This window comes from Mytilus edulis, chromosome 5 (assembly GCF_963676685.1).
Source record: "Mytilus edulis chromosome 5, xbMytEdul2.2, whole genome shotgun sequence".
In the NCBI taxonomy this organism is placed as follows: domain Eukaryota; kingdom Metazoa; phylum Mollusca; class Bivalvia; order Mytilida; family Mytilidae; genus Mytilus; species Mytilus edulis.
Window position 1 is genome coordinate 52220046 of NC_092348.1, and position 17821 is coordinate 52237866.

Here is a 17821-nt window from a genome sequence, read left to right on the forward strand (position 1 = left end):
AGATCCTGCTCCACATGCGGCACCCGTCGTGTTGCTTATGTGATAACAAATCCGGTAAATAGTCTAATTCGGTAGGTCACATTCAAGAAAGGGAAGGGGATTGTAGTTACGACGTAAGGAACATATCCGATATCATTTATGATACGGTTATTCCATAACGGTCAACCAACTCGTGATGGCGTCCGTACAAGACGACCCCCCCCCCTCTGAAAAAAATATGTAGATTAATTTTTATTATCCAACTCATCAAAAGTTTGATCAGCAGAAACTTTCATGCAAATTTAAAAAAAATAATTAACAAAATCATTATTTCTCCATTTCAGAAATTTTCTCATTTTGTTTGCTCAAGTACGAATTAAATGAGTGAACACCTTAATTCAAATTGAAAGAAGAGCTGACAAAACATGAAGGGTGATAAAGTGGACAGGATGAATATTATACCAACAATTGTGTAAATATTGATCAACCATCTACTTTCTGCAAAATGAAGCTTTACCGAAAAAGCTAAATCAGTACTCACTAAGGCCGGATCTTTCAATAAAGATTTTCTTCTCAAAATAATCTATCATAATTAATCCCAAGATATAAATGTTTCCCCATATGATAAAACATTTTTTATTGTTTGCATCAACAGAAATAAATATTGAAATTGTTTTTATTGGCTATTCTGTAATATTAGTTCCAATAAGACTAATTACATAAAAGAACTGATATATAATTCTGTATATCCAATAGTTATTATTAAGATTTCAAAATGTTGACTGTATTCAATAAACTATAAGGGGATTCAACATTCATTCTCGTTTGAAAAGTGGGTTAAAGTCTCCTTTATTAATGAATTATTGCATGCCACAGTTGAAGCTTCGCACTCTTTTTCTTCATTTTTAGATTTCATACTGGCATCTGTTTGTGAGTCCTCGGATTGCTGGTTATTATCAACACTTGTCTCTATTATGAATTGTCCATGACTTTTCGTTTTATGAGAAAACCCCACCATTTTGTTTGTGACATCATTCATTAACGATTTCAGTTTATTTTCAGTAACAGTTTCTTCATATTGTTGCTTCTGTAAAGAAATATCTACCAGCTGTCCTCCAGATGCTTAAAAATGACAGAAAAGGGATTGTATATAAAATTGTATAATATTAAATAGATTATTATAACAATGATCTAACTAAATCTTCATCATTAAAAAAGTTGTAAGGGTTCCGCGGAACCCAGTGTCTCGCCTACCTTTGCTGTTAACGCAGGCTTAACAAAACTGAGGAAAAAAATCAATAAAAATATTCCTCTCATTTTTATTTCTTTGTCTTTTTTTTTTGTCCAAGTTTGGTAAAAATCCAGGATAGTATATGAATCTAATAAATGTTTTTAAAACTTAATCTGCAGACTGTGTGTAAATTTTAAACTGGAAGAAAAAATTAAGTACATTTATAAGTCAAATACGGATAAACAGGTACCACATTTTAACAAAATTTCCTTCTAGATTTTGATCATAAACAAGCTTCTGTCAAAGTTTGGTAGAAATCCAGGATAGTTTAAGAAAGTTATATAAAATTTTAAAAAACTGAAACAATTAAGTGAATGTAATGTATCCTGGCAGAAACACTATAAAATTTTAAAAAACTGAAACAATTAAGTGAATGTAATGTATCCTGGCAGAAACACTAAGTCCATTTTAAAAGTAAAATACAGAAATGTAACAAAATTTACTTCTGGATACTATCTCATGACCATAAACAAGCTTCTGTCCAAGATTGATAGAAATCCAGGATAGTTAAGCAGAAAAACTAAGTCCATTTATAAGTAAAATACGGAAAAACAGATTTTTTTAATGTAAAATTCTTCTTGATACTATCTTATAATCATAAAGAAGCTTCTGTCTAAGTTTTGTAGAAATCCACCATAGTTTAAGAAAGTTATTACAATTTCAAAAACTTTAACCACAGAGTGAATATTTGTGGACGCAGCCGACGACGGAATGTAGGATCGCTATGTCTCGCTGTTTCGACAAAAGTCAAAGGCTCGACAAAATAGTTTATATTCAATAAATACAGCTGAACTGATCAAAAGGGTCGTTGTTAGCTATTGCCATTTAATAACGTAATCAAACATAAGACTTCAAAACAGCGACTGACATAAAAACAAAGAAGTAATGTGAATAACGAAACCATGAGTGTTTATATATAATAAATATTGAAAATACCAAAAACATGTAGCACATAACTTTTTCCATAAATAGTGGAAGTGTGCAACCCGCTATATAGTAAGGAGATCACGATGCCCCCGAACTTACAACTGTGATTGAAGCAGCATTTGAATGAAATTTTTATCTAAAGTAACAAAATATGTGACCAAATTGTTTGCAATGCACGGTAGGGATGTATGCAAATGTATGCAAAACACCCTATAACTTAATTAGCACACAATTCAAAATAATGCTTAACCATCGATGTGTTAATGAACAGCAGATCATAGATTGCATATCATTACTGTGTCAGGAGTTATGATCGGTCTAATGTTAAGAAATCAAATTTTGGTATCATCTATCGATTCAAAAACTACAATTATTTTGCTATTCTATTATTACAACTTTTCTAAGGTAAAAAAAGTCACAATAGAAAAACTTACTTCTTAATACAATTTACGTTTAGTTTTATTGTTCATTTTAGAGTTAATTGTGAAATAAGAGGCTCCTAAGAGCCTGAATCGCTCACCTGGTTTGTTTTGTTTCTATCTTTCATCAATGATTATTTTTGCTTTTCAATATATAAGAATGAGTGGCTTACAAATGCCATTTAAATATTCTTTGTATTTGTCATATAAACTTCAAAAGCAAATACATGCATTTTACCCATATGTTCCATTTTAGCCATAGTGGCGGTGTTTTTTGACGTACAAGGACATTACATACAAAATTTATACTAGATTCATTTGAGAAGATTGTTTAAAGTTAGAAAAAATAAACAAAGTGTGTAAAACTGTCTTATAGGGCAATAAGTCCTTATGGGGTCAATTGACATTTTTGGTCAAGTTGACTTATTGTAGATATTTCTTTGCTGAACAATTTTGCTGTTTACAGTTTATTTTTATCCATTATAATATCCAAGATAAGAACTTAGAAATTGCTTCGCCGAGCGCAGCTCGATACGACATCAGAGGTTCAACCCTGAACAGTTGGGGCAAAAATGAACACAATATTCGTGCTTGATAAAGGTTTGAATTTGGATTGTAATTAAATATTTGACAAATATTAGGTTTCTGACACAGAATAACCGTAGTCTAAGAAATAAGAATTGGTTAAATGATATGAATTTATATTCAATATTTTGCTATTGTGCATTACAAGTTGATGCGAATTGATCCCACCCCCCAAAAATTAAAAAAATACCCCCCCTTTTTTTTTTAAACCAATCAATTCTTTCCCTCAATAAATTGTCATAATGTCCATTCCAATTTCCAATAGAGTGTGCAACCATAATTACCAAAATAATTTAAAAGCAATTTTTTTTTACATTTTACTTAAAAGTAATTGTCCATTAACCAGGACACCCTTGTTTTTCCCACTTTTATGCCCCTAATTCCTAAACGGTTTGAGCCATAACCCCCCAAAGGCAATCCTAACCATCCCTTTCTGGTATGGAACCCTTTGATATAATTTCAGAGAGATCCATACACCATTCAACAAGATATTGTCTGAAAACTAGGAAAATGCTAATTTGGGCCCCATTGTGACCCCCCAAATCCTGAATTGTTAGGACCAAAATCCCCAAAATCAATCCTAACCTTCCTGTTGTGGTTTTATTTTCATGTTTCTATTTACTTGTGCTAAAGTTATTGTCCGGAAACCAAATATCTTCAGACGACGACGACGACAGGTTATACTAATATACGACCCCAAAATTTTCGCGGTCGTATAAAAACTGCAAAATTTCCTTAAAATTACCAGTTAAAGGGCAGCAACCCAAAAATTTGAAGGCAGATAGATCTTGACCTAATCAACATTTTTACCGCCAGATTTGCTCTAAATGCTTTAGTTTTTGACAAATAAGCCAAAACCTGCATTTGCCCTCTATGTTCTAATTGTGGCCATGGCGGCCATGTTTATTAATGAATCAGAAATAAGGATACAATTCATAAACTAGATTCCGAAAGGAACATTCATTTAAAGTTAAACAGTATAAGGCACAGTTATTTCAGATGAGAAGATTTTTAAATGTAAGCAAACAAGAACAAATAGTGTAAAATTGTCTTTAAAGAGCAATAACTCCTTAAGGAGTCGATTGGCATTTTTGGTCATATAAAATCCTTTAGTAGATAAACTCATCATAGATACCAGGACTAAATTCTATATATACGCCAGACGCGCGTTTCGTCTACAAAAGACTCATCAGTGACGCTCGAATCCAAAAAAGTTATAAAAAAGGCCAAATAAAGTACGAAATTGAAGAGCTTTGAGATCCAAAATTCCTAAAAGTGTTGCCAAATACAGCTAAGGTAATCTATAGCCTGGGGTAGAAAAGCCTGAGTATTCCAAAAAAATCAAAATTTCGTAAACAGTTAATTTATAAATATAACAATATCAATGATAATTCATGTCAGCACAAACAGTCCGACTACTTGGCTTGTGATACCCTCGGGGAATAAATCTCCACCAGCAGTGGCAGAGATCTTACTTTGCTGAACATTATTGCTCGTAATAGTAAATCTCTATCTATTATAATATTCAAAATAATAACAAAGCAGATGCTCCGCAGGGCGTAGATGTATATGACCGCAGAGGTCGAACCCTGAACAGTTGGGGCAAGTATGGACACAACATTTAAGCGTGATACAGCTCTGAATTTCGATTGTGATTAAATAGTTAACACAACATTGGTTTCTGACACAGAATGAATGTGGTCTAAGCACTTAAACTTAAAAATTTTAAATTGGACATTTACCTATTACGGTCCAATATCCAAAATCTAAATACATGGTTAGATTCAGCATATCATAGAACCCGAAGAATTCAATTTTTGATGAAATCAAATATTGTTAAATTTTAGACCCTTCAGAACTCAATGTTGACCAATTTGATAACCGGACCCAAATATTATAAATCTAAATACATGGTTAGATTCAGCATATTCAAGAACCCCATATATTCAATTTTTGTTGAAATCAAACAAAGTTTAATTTTTGACCCTTTGGACCTTAATGTAGATCAATTTGAAAACGGGACAATACTGTGCAATTGAATATTTCTTGCTCTTGCGCAAAACTGTACAATTGAAAATTTCTTGCTATTGCGCAATATTGTGCAATTAGCAATTTCTTGCTATTGCGCAAAACTGTACAATTGAAAATTTCTTGCTATTGCACAATATTGTGCAATTAGCAATTTCTTGCTATTGCGCAAAACTGTACAATTGAAAATTTCTTGCTATTGCGCAATATTGTGCAATTAGCAATTTCTTGCTATTGCGCAATACTGTACAATTGAAAATTTCTTGCTATTGTGCAATTGAAGATGTCTTGCTATTGCGCAATACTGTGCAATTGAAAATTTCTTGCTATTGCACAATACTGTGCAATTTAAGATTTCTTGCTATTGCAGAATACTGTGAAATTGAAATTTTTTTGCTATTGCACAATACTTAATAAAATAATTTTGGACCCCGATTTGGACCAACTTGAAAACTAGGCCCATAATCAAAAGCCAAAAATCTAAGTACATGTTTAAAATCAGCATATCAAAGAACCACAAGAATTCAATTTTTGTTAAAATCAAGCTAAGTTTAATTTTGGACCCTTTGGACCTTAATGTAGACCAATTTGAAAACAGGACCAAAAATTAAGAATCTGAAAGCACGGTTAGATTTGGCATATCAAAGAACCCCAATAATTCATTTTTTGATGAAATCAACAAAGTTTTATTTTGGACCCTTTTGGTCCCTAATTCGTTGGGACCAAAACTCCCAAAATCAAACCTTCCTTTTGCGGTCATAAATCTTGTGTTAAGATTTCATAGATTTCTATTAACTTATACTAAAGTTATTGTGCAAAAACAAAGAAAAATGCTTATTTGGGACCTGTTTTTGGCCCCTTATTTTTAAACTGTTAGGACTAAAACTCCCTGAATGAATCCCAACCTTCCTTTTGTGGTCATAGACCTTATGTTAAAATTTCATAGATTTCTGTTTACTTATACTAAAGTTATTGTGCGAAAACCAGGAAAAATGCTTATTTGGGCCCTTTTTGGCCCCTAATTCCTAAACTGTTTGAACCAAAACACCAAAAATCAATCCAAACCTTCCTTTTATGGTCATAAACCTTGTGTTTGAATTTCATAGATTTCTATTTACTTTTACTAAAATTAGAGTGCGAAAACCAAATGTCTTCTAAAATTACCAATTTAGTGGCAGCATCCCAACAATGGGTTGTTGAATTCGTTTGAAAATTTATAGGCTTATAGATCAGACCATTTCTAATTTTAATCTCATGTCAGATTTGATCTAAAAGCTTTAGTTTTTGAGATGTAAGCCAAAAACTGCATTTGACCCCTATGTTCTATTTTTAGCCATGGCCGCCATGTTTGTTGATGAATCAAAGCTTTGGATATTATATATAAACGTGATACTCTAGAAGGGACATACAGCTAATGTTTGATGGTATTTGGCCCAATAATTTCAGAGGAGAAGATTTTTAAAATACTTTACGACAACAGACGACGACGGACGCCAAGTGATGGCATAAGCTCACAAGAAATTGTACATCCGTAAACAGTAACACTGGTTGATGGAAGGTAAGACAATGTATTATATTAATTATAAGCATGAATGTATGTTAATTATGTAAATTTGCAAATTTTCAGAAATTAAATCGAGAATAAAAATATTTTAAGGCTATACGGAAGTTCTAGATAGCGACATTACTAATTACGCAAAATAAGCCAGTTGTACCATCAATTTTGAAATTTTATAAGACAAGGAAAAACTTATTATATTCTTCGACTCGATATTATATATCATCAATCCTAAGTAACATTAAGATATTGACGGTAATACTATATTGTACAATGGATAATGATCTGGGATGTATCATTTAGTAGCCACGCCAGGTTGGAGAATGGATGCTAATCCCAAAACTTGATTCCCTCATTCAAACCAATACAAACTTGAAGCTATAATTTCGGATATTGTAGTCACAGACTTGTCAAGCCAGTTCACATTGGAAAAGATGAAAAAGAGAAAAGATCTTTTCTTAATCTTTCCTTTGGCAACAAAGGTCTCGATGGCGTCAACCTAGGTAATATCCTTCATCATAAATTAGTGCAATCGAAAATACCTCCTTATTTCAAAGACCAGTCTGTACCAATAATTTCTTATACCTATACCAAACCTATTGCAACTAAAATTTTCAATTACAAACGCGTTTTGCAGGATCTCGATATTGACGACTTCAAGTCTAAACCTCCTGATTGCACTTGTGCTAGTTCCAAATTCACATATAATCCTGCTAGTCACGTTATTACCGGTGACCTTAACACTGTTATTAACACTTCTCTACGAAATGTGTTATCGAAAGGTCCCAAATATCGTGAGCCTAAATCCATCAATTGGAAATACAACTTTAAAATTTTGATGGATTCAGTCGAGAATTATGCCAGGCAATGGGCTAAGCGCGAGAAGGAAGACGTAGACACTCTTTCCGAATGGATTAAGGCAGTGAGGTCGTTGATACAAATCAGAATTAAGGAACTGAATGGGTCCATCAATGCCCATGCTACGTCAATCTTTAAAGACCCAAATGTTGCAAAACACCTATCCGACCTCCATGACAAATATGTTGTTGTCCCCGCAGATAAAGCCCCAAATAACATTGTTTTTGTGTGTAAAAGTCACTACATCAGTTGCTTGATAAACGAATTAGGTATTGACAATTCACTTGGAAACTCAACATATATCCTCACGACACTTACCAAAGAGGAAATCCTGGATAATCATAGGTCTGTTCTATGTTCCTTTGGAATTTCAACCAAAGATGAAGAACTGGATCTTCCATCACTGTATTGTCACTGTATTGGATACCTAAACTACATAAGTGTTCTTACAAACAACGGTATATTGCTGGGTCTTCCAAGTGCTCAACGAAACCTCTTTCTAAATTATTAACATCTATTTTATCAGCAATCAAAGACGGGCTTCAAAGTTATTGTGAAACTGCCTATTCTAGAGGTGGCGTGAATCAGATGTGGATACTTAAAAATTCAAAAGATCTTTTAGAGTACATACAATCTAACTCTCTTTCATCTTGTAACAGTATTAAAACATTTGACTTTTCTACTCTGTACACAAGTATTCCACATTCCAAACTAAAAGACAAATTGAAAGAGTTGGTATTACTTTGCTTCATAAAAAAGAATGGCCAAAGTATCTTGTCTTAGAGAGGGATAAATCCTACTTTGTAAAGAATCACTCTGATTCAAACAAAAAATTCTCTGAAACTGATATTATCAAGATGCTTGATTTCTTGATTGACAACATATTTGTTACGTTCGGAGGACGTGTTTTTCAACAGATTGTCGGCATTCCAATGGGAACAAACTGTGCCCCTCTACTCGTCGACTTGTTTCTTTATTATTATGAGGCTGACTTCATGCAGGAACTTCTTAGGAAGAAAGATAAGAAGTTAGCAATATCCTTTAACTCTTCTTTCCGCTATATAGATGATGTTCTTTCACTAAACAATTCAAAATTTGGTGACTATGTGGAACGCATCTATCCAATCGAACTAGAGATAAAGGATACTACAGATACAGTTAAGTCGGCTTCATATCTTGACTTACATCTAGAAATTGACCAAGAGGGTCGGTTGAAAACAAAACTTTACGACAAAAGAGATGATTTCAGCTTTCCAATGTGAACTTTCCATTTCTAAGTAGCAATATTCCAGCAGCACCTGCATACGGGGTATATATATCCCAATTGATACGATATTGCCGTGCTTGCATTTCCTATCATGATTTTCTTGATAGAGGTTTGCTGCTCACAAGGAAGGTATTAAACCAAGAGTTCCAAATGGTGAAGTTGAAATCATCCCTTCGTAAATTTTACGGACGCTACACGAGTTGGTTGACCGTTATGGAATGATCGTTTCACAAATGATATCGGATATGTTCCTTACGTCGTAACTACAATCCCCTTCCCTTTCATGAATATGACCTACCGAATTAAGACTATTTACCGGATTTGTAATCAAATAAGCAACACGACGGGTGCCACATGTGGAGCAGGATCTGCTTACCCTTCCGGAGCACCTGAGATCACCCCTAGTTTTTGGTGGGGTTCGTGTTGTTTATTCTTTAGTTTTCTATTTTGTGTCGTGTGTACTATTGTTTTTCTGTTTGTCTTTTTCATTTTTAGCCATGGCGTTGTCAGTTTGTTTTGGATTTATGAGTTTGACTGTCCCTTTGGTATCTTTCGTCCCTCTTTTTTTGAAAATGAATGTCACGCTCAACCTGTTAAATAGCGCGTGAACATTTGTTTAATGGGACATACATGGATTGTTTGCCACTGAACATACCCCATCACCCTACATCACGCCTGTAGGTGTGATTCCAACCGTCATTATATGACCCTTCATACTTTTTGTGAACTGCCCCCAGGTTTGTTTTTTGAGGCAATATAACAATTGTAAAGGCCTTTTCAGTGTTCAAAATCGGAAAACGTTAAAAGTTGCCGAAATCCGGTGGAGTAGGAGTCTTTTGATGGCCACTGGAATACTAGTACGGGCTGTATGTATAAACTATTATCATATATACATGCATATATATAAGGTACAGGAACCCACGGAAGTAAAATATGACCATTTATAAATCTGGTCTGTAAAATCTAGGTGACTGTTTTGTCAAATAACATAGGGCCAATAAAACAGTATGTGAGGTTCCAGTTACATATAAACAGTAAATTGAGTCTATTGGAGCAAACTTTTGACTTAAATAGTGCACCATGAAAAATGACCAAAAAATATTAAGACTAAAAAGTCTGGTAGATAGATATAAGAAGATGTGGTGTGAGTGCCAATGAGACAACTTTCCATCCAAATAACAATTTATAAAAGTAAACCATTATAGGCATGGTAACTTGAATCCCACCTATATTGTTTTGGGTCCAAACGGTACCAATGTTTCTTTACCAGATGCAAAAAAAGAACAAAAAGTATAACCAAAACCGGGCAAGGAATCAAAATGATACATTCCTTAATCTTAAATAATTTCCAAAATTTGTAACAGCAATTTTTAATAACATAAAAATAATTTTAAATGGACACGATTTGTCAATATAAATCCCCAGCCAGTCATATTTACATCCAGTCAGTATGGATACAGATCCACCTTCAAAACAAGAAATACAGAAAGCCATCAAAGATGGACCAGCTGAATGCAGACCTATTTAAGATAGATCCAGTTCTAGCAGCGGATACTTTACATCCAGTATTCCAAAAAATATGAGAACAAGCTGTTATTCACAACAGTTGGTCTGAAGTCAACCTCATAACAATACCAAAATCAGGAGACATAATGAACAACTGGAGAGGAAACAAATTACTATCCATTCCAAGTAAGGTCTTCTGTATAATTCTAATATCAAGAATATCAGTGCCCTCACTACAAAAGTCAAAAAGTCTGAAAAGTCTGAAAGTGTCTTGCTAGTATCAACATTGTATAAACATGTCTCGACACTATCTGCATCATCTGATAAGAGTCTTGAATAGTCTCTATCAATTCTTGACTGTCTTAAATTTGTCTCAATCAATCTTGACATTCTTAATAATGTATAAATATGTCTTGACACAATCTTGACAGTCTTTAAGCTGTCTGAATATATTTCGACACAGTCTTAAAGATGTGTTGACACTATCTCAGCAGTATAAATTTCGCCTGAATTGTGTATAGACACATTCCACACTGTTGGCTTTATAAGTATTTTGATATGAGCGTGACTGATGAGACTTATGTAGACGAAACGCGCTTCTGGCGCACTAAATTATAATCCTGGTACCTTTGATAACTATTTAAACACTTTCTTTTGCTGTTATATACTCATTTTTATTATCGCTTAACTAAACCTAGAGGAGTCAAGGATTTTTATTGTAATTTACCCTTTGAGTACACCTAAGTGGGAAAACCCCGAATAATCCCCGATGTAGTTTAATTTTGATTATTTTTTTTATTAAACGTTTAATTAAATTGTTTTCACTTGTACTATATGTCGAAGTTACTGACAAACAGCATTTGAGATTTTTACCGGTCGAAGAACTGCCAGTCAGATTTGCTTTACTAGAATGGAAGACTTGAGGCAGTTTTAAAATGTGACCATGCGTCTCTTTTGTTTTTATGTTAAATAATTTAACTTCATAATTTTATTAAAGAAAATCCCATTTTAGTACTAAAAATTTAAAGAACTTTTAAAAATGTAGTGGCATGTAGTACTGCAACTGACATCGAAAAAGACGCTTAGTTAACGAGTTTAATGGTCCGGAATAACACACGGCTGCAAATTGTTTTAAATGATAGAAAAATATCTATATTTTAATTTCCGTCGGGTCGTAAAAAGTTTCTATGGTCACATTTTTGTATTTTATCCCTTTAATGGGGGTATCCCACAATTTACGGTTTTGGGTAGTTACCTTAAAATCCAAAAATATATTTTTTGGTTAAATTTCCCGCTATTTTCGTAAATATTTTCTATGCACATATCATCAAGGAGCATCGGAATGATGAAGACATAAATATAATACCATCTCCAAGTAAAACTTTAAAACTTAAAGTTAGCTGTTTTTTAGGTAGAAATTTAACGCGTTTTTCTTTGAAAACGAGATAACATATGATTCAAAAATAGTATTTGACATTTGAGAGGACAAAACATATTATTGCGATACTGCATGCAAATTTTGTTTGGCAAATTCAAAACAATTTTGTCAAAAACTCAAAAATAAAAACTTCATTTGTACCTTTTTTAATTACGGAAATTTCCTATCCGTCAATCAGCTCCACCATTTATTTTTTCCTTCACCATCAATTTGATAGTTTCGATGTGATTATGTAGATTTTGTAGGAGAAGTTAATTTATTTTTGAGTGATTTGAATATATATAGTAGTTCTTTCGTGTATTTTCTGTAAATAAGTTATATTTTTGTTAATAAAATTTTGACTTTATATAAAAGTTAACCAAATCTTTCGGATAAGAGTTTTTTCCGGATAGTGACTATATTTGACATTGTGTGAAAATACATTGTATGTCAATGTTTAACCTCAGAGCAATTAATATGCACGCAAGTGGTCGGGGGAAAAGTACTATTGAAGATTCGCCGAGATTTGGTGTGTGATAAGGTGATGCTAAAACCAACTTCTCTTAATATTCTGCTTTCCGTGGGCGAATCATCAGTGATGTTATGAGACTTGCACCAGAAGGCAAAATTGGTGCGTCTTTAAATTAGATTGATTGATTGTTGGTTGCTTAACGTCCAGTGACAAATATTTCATGCATGTTCAGGACGAGAACAACTTAACAATAAAAACAATAGGTAGGTTTTGTCATAATAGAGGCCATTCGGGATGATGATCGGGAAAATTTAGACTGCCACTGGAAAATGATGGTATATTGGATTGGGACAGAAATTTTCCATTGCAACAGGCCACCTTCGGACTCCTCAAAGAGTTGATGCAAGAGTTTTAACATGCAAAGAACGTGACACTCCCTTTACACGAGGCATCGGACTTAACGTCCCCTGACCGGACGTGACTGCGAACTTGATACATCCCGCACAGCCAAACGGACGCCCCACTTCGTTTTACTGCCGGTCGGGAGAAGACCAAGTGACCACATTTCGTTTCCCCAGTCACCCTTGGGGAACTTTAAATTAGAAACAACAGAAATCCATACATGTGATCAAACTGATCGACATGTATCCTCACAACCTGACACTTTTATACGATCTCGCGCTCAGTTTCTTCCTTGTAGTTGGGATATGAAAACAGGGTTTTTGTGTAAAAGACAAACCTTTTAAAAAAAACCCAGAAAACTACGCAAAACTGAGTCTTCTAAACGTGTTGACAGTCTTTTAAGTTGTGCTTATTAATGTGAGTAATTATTTATCCATGCATAACCAAGTACTTATTGAAGTCAACACCTGTGCAATTAAGTAAAACAGTTACTGAAAAATTAGAATTTGAACTTGCTGTCAGTTCATTAATAACGATTGTTAGTGATGTGATTTGTTCTTCCATAAAAAAAAAAGCCTTTCTCATGTAGCACATCCTCTATATATACCTATCACTTTTACCCAAGATTGTCTCTGATGCTTACCAAACTGCCAAACTCCAGAACTACATGTAACTAGATATTGTGACACCTTACAATTCAGACACAGTGGGGCCAAGGGATATAAAATAAAGAGTTTAGCTCTGAACTCAATTTAGGGGATGCCATCTCTGCTGCAGGAAAATTGAAGTCTATGTTAAGACTTTCAGAATTACACCAAGGTGTGTCTGAAAATATTAAGGATACATTAAAAGAAGAACAATTACTTCACCCTGCCACCAGTGCTCTTATGAGCTATGTCCTCGTTTTGGTATTTCTATGGAAATGCATAGCTTGTTAATAGATATCGGAAGATGTGGTATGAGTGCCAATGATACAACACACCATCAAAGTCACAATTTATAAAAGTAAACCATTAAAGGTCACGGTCCGGTCTTCAACACGGAACCTAGGCTCAAAAGTTCATTTGTTAGTTAATTGATAAAAATAACACAAAGGCGCTTCTGAACCGTATATTGTCCCTAAAGATAACAAAAATTCGTAAATGGATGGCTATAACAAAATCAATCGTTTCTGTAGCAACATTCGCCACATTACATTTTGGATTGGCAGTGCAGATACATCATGCATATGGGAATATGGGTCACTAACATTGATCGAAACTTTGTACTCACATTTCTTTTGTGTTTCCTATGCAAAGGTAAAACTATATCTGACGAGTTTGACCGTATCATGACGGTATTTACGCTCCAGATAGCATTTGTACTCAAAAAATGTGTTTGCTTTGAACAAACTCTGTCCTACGCCGAACTTGTTCTTATAAAAAAAGGAAGTGTCTTGTAATGCTAATACGCGTACTGAATCCGCATATGATGACTAAGAGATTGATTCATGTCCCTATTTTATGAATACTTGAGCTATTGTGTGTCACTTTTAAAAGTTATATAAGGACCATGACTGATTTTGAATTACAACATTAGAAAATTGGCATTGCATTGTATAATTTTTCATCCTTCCCTTAAAAAATTAATGAGTTAACTTTTTGACCAGGATTATCCCACTAAAAAAATGTTCATGCAACTGACTTTGTTGTACACTCATTTTTTTTAAACTTCGCATTCGCCTCGTGTGACTATAGTATATTTTGTGTTATAACTGCCCTGTCTAGACTTTGCAAATACACAATATGTGTTTATCTATAACTAGATACTAATTTTCACAAAATACACAACCTTTAAGATGCAAAATTAAAAACACTGTTTCAGCGCTTGAATTTTGTTTTTTTCAAAGATAGAAAAAATATTGAAATAATTTGATAAACTGGTGTTTTATACTTTAGAAAATAATTCTGTAATATACTATAGTGAAATACTATACACAATATGAAAGTTTATGGATGTGAAAAGGTCAAGGCCACTTCTTCTTTTGGTATGTCTTAAATGGAAAAAAAATCAGAAGGTTCCAAATCAACGCCATTTTTTAATGGCAGCTTTTCATATAAGTAGTCAAATTTGTCGTTTTAACATCGTTTATACCATATGCTTATGATTGAATCGTTTTTGTAGCATTCTATTGAATAAATATCAAAATATTTCTCCTTTTTGTCCTTGTGGTTGAAATGTTGATATTTTTAGGTCTGACCTTTTACCTCAATTTCACAAAATTGTGACCACTCTGGATTTTTACGACCCAACTTTTCTTATTATACACGTTTTCCTCTTTCCATCGATATATAATTTAGGTGTGTGTTCTTCTGGACCATTAAAGTTTAAAAAAATGAACTCTGGTTGCAGTTCTTATGGTCACACAACTGATAAGTTGCATCGCTGATTACAGGTAAAGCAGTAATTTTCCATATGACAGTCGCGTGTACCCTGGGGTGAGTATAACTTATTTGGAATACCTTAATTTTATTGGGAACATCTTGTCCACATATAATACTTAATATATATATTGCAACAGATAACATAACACAAATTTTCTTCTGATCTTATAAATAATTGCTAAATGATTTAAACCAATCATACTATAGACAAATGTCATTCTACATGCATAATATTCAGTGTTAATATGGTAAAGAAACAATTAATGTATCAAACTATGGTTTTAATAAATAGCAAAGTATTATTGTATACTAATTATTCCAAGGATTTGTATAGTCTTATTGATTTATCAGAAAAAATTTATGAAATGAAATTATTTAACATAAAAACAAAAGAGACGCATGATTATTTTTCTTTATATATTATATTGTTGTTTCAAGTTACACTTACAAAAGCTGGGCATGTACATTTAAAATAATTGAAAATTTGGTTGTATAAATATTTTATAAATACAAATATTGCTATGTTGATATAAACCAATTTAAATGTTGGTTTGTAAATAATCATGCTTTGTAAAACACAGTTTGTTAAGTAAATTTAAGACACAATTCAAAATGTTCAGAATATGCCAAGCTATACTGAAAAAAAAAGAATGCAGAGAATCTGTCGAGAAATTTCAAGACAGTATTCAAATGTCAAGATGTTGTCAAGAAATGTAAGAGCATAATCCGAATGTCGAGAATATGTCGAGGAAATTTCATTCAAATTTAATATAAGTTAGAATTTGTTAAAAAAAAATAAGACACAAGTCATACTTTTGGAGATTGTCGAGTAATTGTTCATGCAAATTAAGACAAATACTGTTTTTTTCAGACTTTTGGACTTTTGTAGTGCATGAGTGACAGATACAACTGCTTGTGAATGATATGGACTTCGAAAAAGCCATAGACAGCTTACACAGGGAAGGTCTTTGGAAATTTTTAAAACTATGGAGTTTCAAGTAAGATAGTGCAACTCATCGAGCAGTTCTATGCAAACTTCTCATGTACCTTTAACTCTGAAGCTGACACTACTTTCCTTGTAAAATCAAAAGTACGGCAAGGATGTGTTATTTCGTCTGTTCTTTTAATAATTGCCATTGATTGGGTAACGGGAAAGACCTTAGCAGAAAGTTAAACCGGACTGAGATGGACTGACGATTGAGGATACAAAATAAGTTCATGATTTAGCACTTTTATTGCATACCGAAGACCTTTATACAGGAGAAGACCAGAAAGCTAGAAAAATATGCTGGAATGATTAGAATTGAGATCAATGCCAAAAAGATAAAGTTAATGTGCCTCAAAACAAAGAGACTGCCCGTCGTTTTTGTAGAGAGAAACAGCTGAATACAGTAGACTTATTTATTCACCTAGGAAGTTGTATAACAACAAAAGGTGTTGCTGAAAGAGATATTGGAAAAGCTAGATCAGTTTTCATTAGCCAATTTTCGGAAAAAAAAGCGTTTTCAAAGAAGACCAAGCTTAGACTCTATAACAGCTGTGTATTATATGTACACCTTTATCAATTGTATATGATTCAGTACTAGAGAATGACTCAGAAAGATATCAAAATACTCTGCAGCTTCCTGACATATATATGAGGAAGATAATGAAAATATTCTGGACAAACAAAGGCATACAGGGGATCATAAACACCAAGGACATTGAGACTTTGTTGATACTAAGAGATGGAGGTTGCATGGTCATGTTCTACACAAATCATCTGAAGACACATGACCAAGGTAGCCCTAAGATGGACACCAGCAATAAAAATAAAAAAACGAAAGACCAAAAGCAACATGAAGACGCATTATAGAAATCGAATTTAAAGAAAGGGGATATACCTGGGGCACAGTAAAAAGAAAAGCAAACAAAAGAGCGGAAGAAACGTGTTCTTGCCTGATGTGCCATAAGACATAGCAAGGACTTCGTCAGTTGGTATGGGTTGGACTGCTGTAACCACAAGGGATAATTAAATGACAAAGAAACAAAGTTTGGTTTATGCTCACCTCTCAAGGTCGTATTAAAATCGAAAAAATAGACTGAAAATGCCATTTTTTTTGGTAGGGGTGGTTTCAAACCCACTACCAAGTATTCAACATCCCACTAAAAATAAACTATTTCGGACAGAAAACTCTACAATAGGTGGTCCAAATTACATAGCAGACATTTTGATTTATCCATCATTCATCACTTTAACACTATGTCACCTTTGATCTTACTGCTATAGTTTTTGAGGTAAAAGCCAAAATTTGCATCCGATCCCTATGTTCTATTTTTAGCGATAGTGCCCATTTTTTTTTAATAAAACTTTTGATATAATTTATAATACAGCTTCCCTAATGAACATTCAGTTTAAGTTTAGAAGTATTAGACGCAGTAGTTTCAGAGGATTAAATTAAATATTAGCAAACATGACGATCAAATTGAGTAACATTGTCCAATAATAGGCGATTACTCCTTAAGGAATCAATTGACAATTTTGGCCATCTTAATTTTTTTGTAGATTTTACTTTGCTGAAGATTGTTGCCGTCTACAGTTAATCAATATTTTAAATAATATTCAAGATAATAACAAATAAAATGCTTCGCCGAGCGCGACCAGATGCCACAACAGAGGTCGAACATTGAACAGTACGTGCAAGTATTT

The 17821-nt window shown here is 33.4% G+C and overlaps 1 protein-coding gene across 3 annotated transcripts in view; it reads right to left on the minus strand.

Annotated features, from left to right (window-relative positions):
• Positions 1-637: 637 nt before the first annotated feature.
• The window catches only part of LOC139525466 (coiled-coil domain-containing protein 149-like), a 193143-nt gene continuing 175959 nt past the window's right edge, over positions 638-17821 (minus strand). For all 3 annotated transcript variants that reach the window (XM_071320820.1, XM_071320822.1, XM_071320821.1), the window contains exon 12: positions 638-1101. In XM_071320820.1, the coding sequence (XP_071176921.1) occupies positions 788-1101 (314 nt within the window). In that variant the 3' untranslated portion in view covers positions 638-787. The remainder of the gene's footprint in view (positions 1102-17821) is intronic.